This window comes from Acomys minous (genome assembly GCF_964271855.1).
Source record: "Acomys minous genome assembly, chromosome: 17".
Classification (NCBI taxonomy): domain Eukaryota; kingdom Metazoa; phylum Chordata; class Mammalia; order Rodentia; family Muridae; genus Acomys; species Acomys minous.
In genome coordinates, this window is record NC_140500.1 from 36,506,127 (window position 1) to 36,518,318 (window position 12,192).

Here is a 12,192-nt window from a genome sequence, read left to right on the forward strand (position 1 = left end):
GTGAAACAGCATGGACCGGGAGGGCATCTCTCAGTCCGGACACTTCAGATACTCACTCTTGAGCTTCTCCTCATCATTGTTACCTTTATTCTCTTCTCCTTTCGTCATCTTGCTAATGGGGAAGATAGTAGTCACATGCACACAGTCTAATATTGCCAAGAGGATCTTGGTTAGTCGAAGAAGGTCAGAAAAGTTGTAGAAACCAAAGTATATGAGGTTCCTGGCTAAGTTCACAACCTGTTGTGGTTAAGAGAAGAGGGAATTAGTACTCAGTGGCTGTGTCCTCCCATCCCACTCAGTGCTGACTAGCTAATCATGACAGGCTGTGCCCTTCTTTATGGTCAGAGAAGGCATACAATGGGCTTTCTGTTTCTGATAAAAAATCTCACTTTGTTTCATTAAGGGAGAAAACTAAGAAATGAAAGTACCCTTCTGCTTTGATGACTAGTTCACAAAGCAATGGGCCTAATCAATTGGTACCCTAACTTCCCCCAAAACACAGCAAATCATAACCAGTAAGAATTCAGATCAGGCCAACGTGGTGGCGTACACCTTTAATCCCAGCACTCAGGAGGCAGAGGCAGGTGGATCACTATGAGTTCAAGGCCAGCCTGGTCTACAAAGTGAGTCCAGAACAGCCAAGGCTACACAGAGAAACCGTGTCTCAGAAAAAAGAAAGAAAGAAAGAAAGAAAGAAAGAAAGAAAGAAAGAAAGAAAGAAAGAAAGAAAGAAAGAAAGAAAAGGCTCTCCCCTTCCCACCAAAAAACCAAAACAAACAAAAACCTCAGTGGTTCTTTGAAACATCATTCCTAAAGGGTGATACTGGTCTTGGAAACAGCTTAATGCAAAAGCAACAGGATTTATCCCTCGGATCAAGGTTCCTTGGATGAGTCACTGTAGCCCATCCCAAACATTAACTTTCTCTTCTTTTGCTTTCAATAAAAAGTGCAGAGCATATGTGACACATAATTAATTAGCCTTGTGTATTTATTTCTATGAGGCTAAGTGACTGGTAACTGTTCTATTTTATTTAGAACAATTCTGACCCAGTTCTTTTTGTATTTCCAGATGAGAGCACTGTGATATGATGGCCAAGGATTAACATATTTTCTACTTACGCCACAGAAAAATGCCCACTGAGAACAGAATTTCAGAGAGCTTCTCACCATGCCTTACCTCAAATGTCAGCTTATTTTTCTCCTTATCCGAGAAGGGGAATCTTTGACAAACCACATCTCTTAAGTACTCCTCCACAAACTCCATCGTCTGAGAAAACCTCTCCTTGATCTCATCTTTGGATGCCCCGCTGCTGTCATAGCTGAGAGGAAGAGAGAGAGCGAAAGAAGGGAAGCATGAAGCTCTTCCCAGGCAGGCCGTTTCAGCTGCTCATCCTCAAAGACAGCATCTTCTAACCTGGTCCTGACTTGTGCTTCCTTCCCTAACATGTACACTTACATATCTACTTTAGTCACTCTTCATGTTCACTGGCTGTCTTTCCCCACTATTGTAGAGGTAGTTTTCTAGACTCTTCAGTAATATTCCCCAATCTTGGCACACAGTACACACTTAGATATTTGCAGAAGGACATGGCTAAACAAGAGATAGAAAAATGCAGCCCAGCATCCTATTTTCTTGAAGGTTAAACAATATTTTCTAGCTACACAATTCTACTTAAATCTTGAAAAAAAAAAAGCTCTTTCTCCTATGATTTCACTAGGTCACCGATGTGGCTTATCTGCTGCTGCACGGAACATTAGAATCACGGGGTTTTGAAGTGTCATAAGATCTCATCAGGGCCCAGGCTTACTCGTCAATGGCGATTTCGGAGGGGATTTCCGACCACAGACGGGCATATTTCACAGGGGTCACCTGCTCCTGGGGGTCTCGGTCCACGTGCATGTGAAGCATGAGGCGGCAAAAGGATGCCCTGAGGTCGTAGGGTAGGTTCTCATCAGACATGCAGCGGAGAATGAGATCAACATCCAGCTGACCGGATATTTCATTGATGGCCAGGTACTGGCGGTCCAGACACATCCTCGCGAAGAGGTTCAGTTGATACCTGACAAAACCAACAGAAGGCTCATGTTCCAGAAATCAATCACTCAGATTTCATAGATGTGACATACGGCCATCTAACTGATACCAACATCCCTAAATGATTGTTGTGTACATAATTTTGGATTCTGAACTAAGAAGATGGAGGAAGAGTTCGTGGCACATCAGAGTATGGGCCAGCACCCCATAGCCACACATCTGTCTAGCTGTGTTAAAGTGATGATGTCACCATGTGATTACATTTACCATCTTGATCTTATAAAATAAATAGGGGAAAATGACTAGGCCTGAAGTGATTGTCTTTCTGCTCCCCTTTCTCTCTGCATCCCCCACCCCATATTTTATATAGTACACCAAAGACCATGCATGAAATGTCAAACATACTGTTCATAACAAGTGTAATTAAATTTCTACAATACCTTTAGGATCTTATATCATGTAAGTCACTAAAAGTGAAGGCTAAATCATCCAATTTAGAACTGCCTACTCAAGTTAAAAATAGGAGTTTCTATCAATTCATCTCTTCATAGGGAGTGGAAACTCATCCTCACAAAATTAAGTGAGGATGTGCCCTTACATGAAGGGCTCAGTGGTGGCATATGATGGAATGCCAAATGCCAATAAAAGTGATTTATTATCAAAAGAGAAGGCATACTGCAGTCAAGATTAGAGAAGCAGTCTATTCAATTACCATAGAGGTTATATTTTCACACACATAAACACACACACACACACACACACACACACACACACACACACACACACACACACACTAGAAACAGTGTTAAGGGCAGCTTTAGAATGGTATCTGCTGTAAAGTATCATTTATGTACATAAAATCTGAGGAATAGAAACATATGCACACATACACATGTAATACAGCAAAACACACAATGAGGAGCTGGAAAGGTGGATCAGCAGTTAAAAGCACTTGTTGCTCCTGCAGATGACCTAGTTTCAACCCCCAGAATCAACATGGGGCCTCACAACCATCTATAACTTCAGTTCTAAGGGATCCAATGCCCTTTTCTGACCTCCTCAGGCAGTTAAGCACACATGTGGTAATGCACATACATATATGGACACATAAGAAAAAAATTTTAAAAATTAACATACAAAAAATAAAAGACCATCATGCGTATAAATAGAACAGAAGAGAATACAGAAGGAAGAAAAGGCATTTTAACTGCAAAGTTTTAAATTTTTTTATATTTTAAATTATCTTATTAGGAAATATCAGAAGTACTAATTTTTCTTCCCTCTTCTTTTAGCTGTATCTAGTAGTTAACATTCCTTCTTTTCTCTTTCCTTTTCCTTTGCTTCATATGGCAAGGCTATATGGCCTTGGAGCTAGAACCAAGACTAGGAACTGAGAAGGAGATCAGCAGAGGGGACAGTGGTGACACACAATAGTTTTCCCAAGCCCCAGGAATGACAGTGGCTAGAGGGAGTTATGAAAACTAAAGGGCTGCCTTGTCTGGCCTCAGTGAGAGAGGATGTGCTTAGCCCTGCTGGAACTTTATATCCCAGGGTGGTATGGTACCCATGGGGACACACCCCTTCCCTGAGAAGGGGCTGGGGAAAAAGGGGGGGAAGGAGACACGAGGTCTGGTCTGGGAGGAGAGGAGGGAGGGGGCTACAATCAAGTGGAAAGTGATTAAATAATAAATGGGGGGGGCAAAGAAATTGGAGAGTCACAGCAAGGATGCATCTATGGCTTTAGGACAAAACTGAAAGCACATGCTCAGCATCCCTGCATCAGAAATGTATCACATCAAAGTTTGGGTACTAGTGTTAAGCAGATTTTGGAATTCTTGCATAAACTTTATCAGCTGAGTTTTGCTAATTTGAAAATCTAAACTACTCCGAAACATGAACCTTTTTGAACACCGTACCTAAGTTCCAACAGTTCTCTATTTAAATTTCCGAAGCTTTAGACTTGGGCTACATGACTGTATTATTGTAAAGCCCTAGTATTCCTTCTGGCCCTCTTTAGCATCCTGTGCCAATTCCCTGACACTCTTATCATGTATTTACATACATACATGTAAATAAATAATAAAAATGCAGGTGTGTGCACACACATGGTGAGACATTTTCTGTTTCTGTAAATGTTCTAGGAGACTGACACTATGTCTATTTTGAAGATATGGACTCTGGAACATAAACTCAAATTCAGCCTAAGTAAAAAGATTAATATTTGACCAGTTGCAGCATGGCCCCACAGCCTGCCTGTTGTTGACTGTTCTGTATGCAGGCTTTACTATTTACAGGTCAAGGATAACAAAGGCTGATACAAGCTCCTGCCTTTCCCATGACCTGGACACACAAACACACAACAATGGACTATGAGTCCATGGCATCTTCCACTCAAGCTCACAAAACACACATCTATCTTTCTGTTGGACAATCTTACTGCAGGGCACCACACCATTCTTTAGAGCAGTGTGGTTCTCAACTTTCCTAAAGTTGCAACCCTTTAATACAGTTCTTCAAGTTGTGGTGTGCTCAACCAAAAAATTATTTTTGTTGTTACTTCATAATTGTAATTTTGCTACTGTTATGATTCACAACATGAATTCCAATGGTCTTAGGTAACCTCGTGAAAGGGTCGCTTGACCCTCCACAGGTTGAGACCCACTGCCTTAGCATGATCAACAAGAAAACCATATTCTCCCAAGTGTCGATTGGGAGCCCCTAGGTCAAGCAAGCATGCCTCCCGCTCACCTGTAGTAGCTGAGGATGTCCCGGTCTTCCTTCTGGCCCTCTTTAGCATCCTGTGCCAATTCCCTGACACTCTTACTACGGATCTCTTTGTTGCTGTCCCTCCAGAACAGCCACACCTCTTCCTCATCCTCCCCAGCCTCCAGAGCATTCTCTCCAGTGGAAACACCTTCAAACTCAAAACGAGACAGAACCAACCTGTGAAGAAAGAAGAGGAGACAGAGCTCAGTTTTTATAAAATCCTTGGAAATCTTGCTTCCTTCCAGCCCAGAGACACACAGAGAGCCACTTTGTGCTGTATTTCTCCCAGTGGCAGAGCCACAAAGAGTCTGTGTGGTCTTCATGTGCTTTAACCTGGCATAGGATACTCTTTCTTCTCAGTAGACATTTGCAATGTCTGTAACATTTTTGGTGTCACAATGGCAAAGGAGGTGCTACTAGCACCACACAGCCACAATGCAGGAACACTTCTATTAACATCCTATAATGACGGGGCATTTGTCAAGTCCTCAAGCCCCAAATGGGTTTGTCAAGGTTGCCAAGGTTGAAGTACCTTGTATTAACACAAGCCCCCAAATTAAGTTATAACTAAGAAAAACTGTGCCACTAGCTTACACCTTAACTCTTTCTAATACTGCCTTGCTGCTGCAACATAGTCACCAGAGAAAATGCTCCTTTGTTAAAAGTGATTAACTAGTATTACCAAAGCAGTGATAATAGTAATTATGGTTGCTAACAACCATAATTATAATATAGTATTTATGTATTACATCAATAGTAACTATAATATGTATAATACAATTTATAATAAGCACTGCTTAAACATTTGTATTACATTTTTATTTGTTGTGTGCTACAGTTGATGTGTAGAGTTCAGAGGATAACTTGCAGGAATCAGTTTCCTCCTCTTACCATGAGGTTCCAGAAGATTGAGCTAGCTTCCCAGGCTCAGCAACAGGACCCTACATTCTTTGGGCCATCTCGCCAGTCCATCGCACTTTGAACAATGATAATTTAGACCTCCTCAAAATACTGGATTAATATTAACACTGACTATTATTACATCCTTTATTTTTATTAATGAATGATAGAACTTTAAGGCTCTTCAACTCTTTAAACTTTGTGCCAAATGCTCCCTTGTGGGTTTACACAATTTTACAATAGACAGAGCAAGTGACGCAGAGTATATTTTGTAGTATACAGAGTAAATGACCTTCTATAGTATACAGAGTAAGTGGCCAAACTAAAAAAGTTCAACTACTCTTTTAAACAAGGCCTGTGAAACAAAGATGAAATACTACCAAGCAACATTAGGGCAACCCTGAAGAGAGGGATGAATCGGGCTTATTTCCCATGAGTGTACACATCCATTTACCATCAAGTGCTTCTTGTCTTTAGTGTATGTCCCTAGATGGCACTCACTTGGTCTCAATCAGGATGTCAGCATTGGTGGGGTTCAGCACAGCTTTACAAATGAGCTCCTGGGTCACAGGAATCGACTTGTTCATGGACACGCAAAGGTCAGAGAGGTAATCCAAGAATCTAACAAGAAAGAAAAAAAGCAGGATGTTGTGCACAGAGCAGGCAAAGGGAGCCGACTCCTCCTAGCATAGACAAGACCTGCATTCAATCTCAAGAGCTGTTAGGCACATTGAAGACTTTGATGATAGTGACAAGAAATGTGGTTACGGCAGATGAAGAAGGAAGGAAGGAAGGAAGGAAGGAAGGAAGGAAGGAAGGAAGGAAGGAGGAAAGAAATGACTACAGCTGATGAAAAGGTGACAGGACCAACATGAGGAAGAGGAGCAGGACAAGAAGGAAGTTCTCTTCAGGAAGGCACAGTGAAGGAAGGCACTGGGACCAGAAGCAGCAGGGCTGGTGACGCCTGAAGCCCAGGATGGCAGGCAGGCTGTGACGCTAACTGTGGTACTCTGCTGTGGCTTAGCACTTGGAGACATTATATAACCTGACAAATGCCAGTTTCCTCATTAGTAGGGAGAGATAGAGTACACATGTTTTAAGGTCTTCCTGAGGATTACATGAGAAGATCCTAAGGACTGGCTTCAGGAGATGCTGGGCAGAAGTGGCAGTGGTCATTTTTACAGAAGTGCTATCAGCCTTGCAGTGTGACTGGTGACACTTTACTGTGAACTGCTTCCTATGTCACCTAATCTCAGGGAGGAGAAAGAGGGACAAGATGGGGAAGGGTCAAAAGGAATAGGGGCAGATCTGTGTGCATAAGAAGGTGGGAAGAAGTCACGCACATGTAGAGAAGCATTCAAGTCAACAGTACAAAAGACACGGTGATAATATGCGCAAGCAGTTCTGAAAGCCACAGGTGCGAAGAAGTGAGTGACCAAAACCAAACGTCCTTTGTTGTGTGTCATGTGACTGACAGCTCAGAGGTATTTACAGCTGCTCACTTAAGGTGTGAAGGAAAGGAGAGGCGAGCAGCTGATAAACTCTGCTGGTTCAATGCCATGCTCTTGCCTTTATACATCACAAGGCCACAGGAAGCTGACCGCTGCCAGCCCCCAGGACAGCAAGCCTCACACATAACACCGCAGACAGCTATAGTCCCACAGTTAGATGCACAGAGGCTTCCTTACGAGTGCCCTCTGGTACCTCACCTGGGCTCCCTGTTCTTTCGCACCAGGCTGACGAACGTGTCAATCTCTGCTGCAGTGATATGCTTTTCCAGGAGTTTTCGGTTGTTGTGCAGCAGGGCAGTGATGGTGTCTTCGGCCAGCACATCATAGCCAATCTGCTTCTGCATGAAGCCAAACTGCTTGGCTATATACTCCTTTTAGGGAATGAAACACAAGTTAAGCCAAGAGATGAAAGGCAGTGTGACTAAGTTAACACTATGGTTCAACTGGCAAAGGACCCTGGCAACCTTCTTCAGCCTTCTTACCCCAGGGCAACGGCAGCTCAGACCTCACAGCCTTTACTTAATTAAAGCCACCACACATTGTCAGCAAGTAAAGCTTTATAATCTACGTGTAGATACTTTCAATGTACAACATCAGTTTTAGTCTACTGATTCATTTTTAAAATACAGTTGAAAGCAGTTACACAGCTCTGAATTTATTACTAACTCAGGATAACTTAACCCTCCTTATTCCTCTAGTGCTGCCGATGAACACAGCTAATCCCTATGTGGACATCTGGACTATCAGCCCATTGTTTTCTTTTTCTTAGGTAAAAAAAAAAATCATGTTTTAAGCTAACTTTTTTACTTATATGAGCATTTTTGTCATCATTTATGTTAAGTTCACCACACGTGAACAGTGCTGACAGATGCCAAAGGAAGGCATCGGACCCCTAGAACCAGAGCTATAGGTGATTATGAGCTGCCATGTGGGTGTTAGGGATAGAAGCCAGGGTCCTCTGCAAGAGTAGCCAGGGCTGAATCACCTCCCCAGTCTCCTAAAATTTCACTTTTAAAGCCAGTAGGGCTGTGGCACACTTCAATCTCAGCACTGGGGAGGCAGGACAAGGCACTCACACATACATGTGCACATAATACCTGCACATATACTACATACACATATACCACACACACATACTCCCACAAACATATACTGTAAATGTAACCTCAATCTCAAAAATTGAAGTTTAACTGAAATGGGTTCACAAAAGAGATTTCTCAGTATTGTTTATATTTCTTATTTTTAAAATTGACACCTGAAAATCACATGCATTTATAAGGGACTGTGTGAGGCTACTCCAGTATTTGTCTCAAGAATTCTGTGATGCATCTTCTTCCCTGGCTTCCAACCATCTGCTTCCTTTTTAAGGGTAAATTTAATAGTGGACTATTCCCTACTGTTAAATGCAAAAGCACATAACACCTAAAGCGCATGAGCAAGGCATGTGAATTTGAGGGAGGAACCCAACAATCACTTCCCGTCCACCTTAACCCCACCTGGTTCTTCCTGTAGTCTTGCTGTGAGTGTCTCAGGACCCTGTAGCAGAGTCGGCAAATGTGCCTGAAAGGGGCATGGCGCTGGTCTCCCAACTCCTCCAGCCGAAGCATCGGGCCATCCCCACAGTCTGTGAAGGGGGCCTGCAACAGCTTGAAGATCTGTTTGTAAAAAGAAAGAGCGAGCTGCCATCACTGCATACCTAAGACTTAAATTCTCTTTCCAGGAAGGAACACAACTGCACTCATCAAGGGACTGAAACCTGCATCTGTCAATCAGCTGGGCTGGACACCCACTCACTCAGCCCTCCTAGTCCTCAAACATTTAGGAGAGTGCAGGGAGGGATTTTAGGTTGCAATCATATGCCTCTATGACTTCTGCCAAGGAGAAAATCAAAATAGTTTAGTATTGATTCAGGCACTAAAACTGCAGTTGTGAGGACTTGTTAAGCCAGGTGTCACACATGTCCAACTTTTGAATTCTGCCATCTTCACAGGCCCACACAGGTATAGGCTGACCTCAAAAAATGAGCTGGCCTGCATCCTGAAGGGAGATCAGTGGGTTTTGTAACAGTATGGAAACTATTCACCTAGTTTCATGAGACTATCCAACCCTTTTCCTGTAAGGCAATGTCCTTGGCCACACCAACCTCGAGTCTTCACGAACAGGATGCAATTAGCCAGCCTGCTTGTGGATTAAGCTATAAAAACAGCCATCCCCTCTAAATGCTTACAGGGCTCTCTGAAAGCTGCTGGATTTGGTGCATCCTGGATTACAATCCTAATAAGACCAAAATGAACGTAATTGTTTGCTATCAACTAGATGGATTAGATCTCAGGAAACACTCTCTAACAGTGCAAACCATGGCCAAGGCAAACATGCTCTCTCCCTGGGAGAACACTCATCACACTATCTATAGTACATAAGTATGGTAAGCATTAATACACATAGCAATTGTAAACACCGAAGTACAGCGTCCTATGTAGCTGACCAACACTGATTAACCCCTCAAGGGATGGCTATTGTGGGAATGAACAAGGACATTAAGCCAGAATTCTAATCTGGGATTCACCACATGAAACATCTGGATGTAATTTATTCCTGGACTTCAAATCTTGTTGAAATATGAATTTTGTCTGTCACAGCCCAACAGGAAGAAGGATTTCCACATGCTACATTTTCATGGACAACTACAATGCTTTGTAACTTGTTTCTCTTTCCGTCGTGGTCACCAACAAGTTCCAAGAAATAACTAAGCAAATCTCCCGCCGCTCTAGAGACATACACAGTGTGCATTCGCTGTGCTTCCTCTACCTGGACTTGTCTTGATCTGCCTTCAATTTGTTTGCTGATTTATGTTATAAAACTGTCAATACTCAGAATCTGAAAAGCCTGGAAAAGCTCATGGTAAAGGCCTTGTCCTTGAAGCAGCACTGTTGAGATGTGAGTCCTATGGGAGGTGACTGTGTGATGGTGTGTCATCTGATTGGGGGATTTAGCCACTGAAAGATTCACAGCTGACTGGGTTTCATTGGATGGGCGTGCTCACAGAAGCGTGGTGGGGAGTCTCTAGGTGAGCCGCTCCCCACCATCATGTACTGCACCAGAGGACAAGAGTGACAGGGCTAGTGGTGATGGAGAAAAACTCCTGCAACCAGGAGCCACAACAGACTTTTTCTCTGTAAGATTATTTTTTCCAGCTGTTTTGTCACAGTGACAGAAAGCTGACTCATATGAGCTAAATGTTATCTAGATACTTCCTGTAAACTACCACTCCTCCTTTATGGAAACAGAAATGATCACTAGAGCTGCCTGTAAGAGCTAATACAGGCCTTCTGGGTTGGTCAAATGCTGCAAATTCCCTAAACATATGAAGTAACCATGAGGAAATGTGACACATTATATTAATTTTGAAGAACATAAAGGCGTCACCTGAACACTTTTTAGGGTATCTAACAGGTGAACGCTCACGTGGCTCATGGTTCATCAAGTATGGTATCTATCAACTGGACTTAGGTATTGAGTCATGAGAAGACATGGGGAACCTTACATATCTGAAAAGCCTGCATGGTACTCCAACTACACAGCAGTCCAAACAAGGCAAAGCATGGACACAATTAAAAGAGGAGAGGGCCCAAGGGGTAGTGAAGAAAAATGCATGAATAGGTGAAGCAGAAAATTTGGGGGCAATAGAAATACCCTGTGGATTTTTAGGGCAATGATATTATGACAGTGTACTCATACCATTATGCATCTATCAAAAAGGCAAACAAACAAACAAACAAACAAATCATGTACACCACCAAGAGAGGAGCACAAACTATGGACCCTAAATTATAGTGATCTATTAATCTATGTTCACTCAAGAAATGTTCCATTCTGCTGCAGGATGTTGACACTGGGGCAGGGGATATAGGAGGACACTCTCCTGCTGCTTAAATTTTCTATAGACTTAAAACTACTCTAAGAAATCAGTACTTTTCGGGGGGGGGAACAATAATCCATATTTTGTCATCCATTTCTCTATATGAGCAGGGACCCCACAGGTTCTCACAAAGCTAACCCCAAAGTACATCAAGGCTCACTGACCTGCTTGAGAATATTCTGTTCCCGCATCAGCTTCTGCCGCTCTCTGTTGGGCTTGGAGAAGACCACTTCAAGCACATCTTGGCCAGAGTTAGTTCCGCCCGTGACAAAGTAAACCAAATCTTCCAGCAGCTTGGTTACAGACCTTAGGAGAGCAGAGCTTGCTAAAGACAGTGTTCAAACTTCTACAGGTTAAAGCTTTGCCTGGAGATGTTCATGCTTTAAGAACAAGGTAAAGAGAAGGAGGACTCATGCTCTCTAGCATCCTTGAAATCACAGCTGAAGCTAATTGAGGCACACACTACGACTCTACAACAAAACCAAATGCAGATTAACTTACAAGTGCCTTACAAGTTTCTGGGAATGATAAATGAGGCTGCCCATGAAACCTGACACTCTCTCACACAGCTCTTCAGAGTTCTGGTCCCTTAACTCCCCAAGGGCTTTTCAAAGTTTAGCCACTCACAAGGACAGCTGGGTCAGTGCCTGCAGATGCCCCTCACCTTCTCTCATTCTGGGTGATGGTGCCCTTTTCCAACTTCCCAGCGATGGAGCCTAGCACCTTGCTGGCATCATTGGCAAAGTCCAGGTCCCGAACCTCAGCAGGAGAAACAGGAACTATAGCAAATGCTTCCTTGTCCTCCTTCAGAGGAGAGGTACCAATCTGAAAGTCAAGGGAGATGTCGTAAGATAATCTTGACTGGGAAAGTAGGATGTTAATCAAATGGTTTGTTTACAGGATATTGGGCAATCCAATGAACTTGGAGTTCTCTTGGTGGTAATATAAGAAACTTCTAGAAGGATGTTCTTCAAGTAGAAAATTAGTTTTCTGTGGACTGGTGAGGTAGTAAAGGAGGGCTTTTTTTTTTAAACATTGGCATTGTATATATTCATTGTGTA

At 42.8% G+C, this 12,192-nt stretch overlaps 1 protein-coding gene across 15 annotated transcripts in view; it reads right to left on the reverse strand.

Moving 5' to 3' along the window:
- ITPR1 (inositol 1,4,5-trisphosphate receptor type 1) overlaps nt 1-12,192 on the reverse strand; it is a 357,780-nt gene that overhangs the window by 184,888 nt on the left and 160,700 nt on the right. For 10 of the 15 annotated variants that reach the window (XM_084765471.1, XM_084765479.1, XM_084765470.1 and 7 more), the window contains 9 exons: nt 11,796-11,956; nt 11,296-11,437; nt 8,709-8,867; nt 7,411-7,583; nt 6,203-6,322; nt 4,784-4,978; nt 1,809-2,060; nt 1,178-1,319; nt 57-237 (listed from right to left, as the gene is read on the reverse strand). In XM_084765471.1, coding sequence (XP_084621597.1) covers nt 57-237; nt 1,178-1,319; nt 1,809-2,060; nt 4,784-4,978; nt 6,203-6,322; nt 7,411-7,583; nt 8,709-8,867; nt 11,296-11,437; nt 11,796-11,956 — 1,525 coding nt within the window. The remainder of the gene's footprint in view (nt 1-56; nt 238-1,177; nt 1,320-1,808; nt 2,061-4,783; nt 4,979-6,202; nt 6,323-7,410; nt 7,584-8,708; nt 8,868-11,295; nt 11,438-11,795; nt 11,957-12,192) is intronic. The other 5 variants (XM_084765480.1, XM_084765469.1, XM_084765478.1 and 2 more) reach the window with 1 other exon arrangement.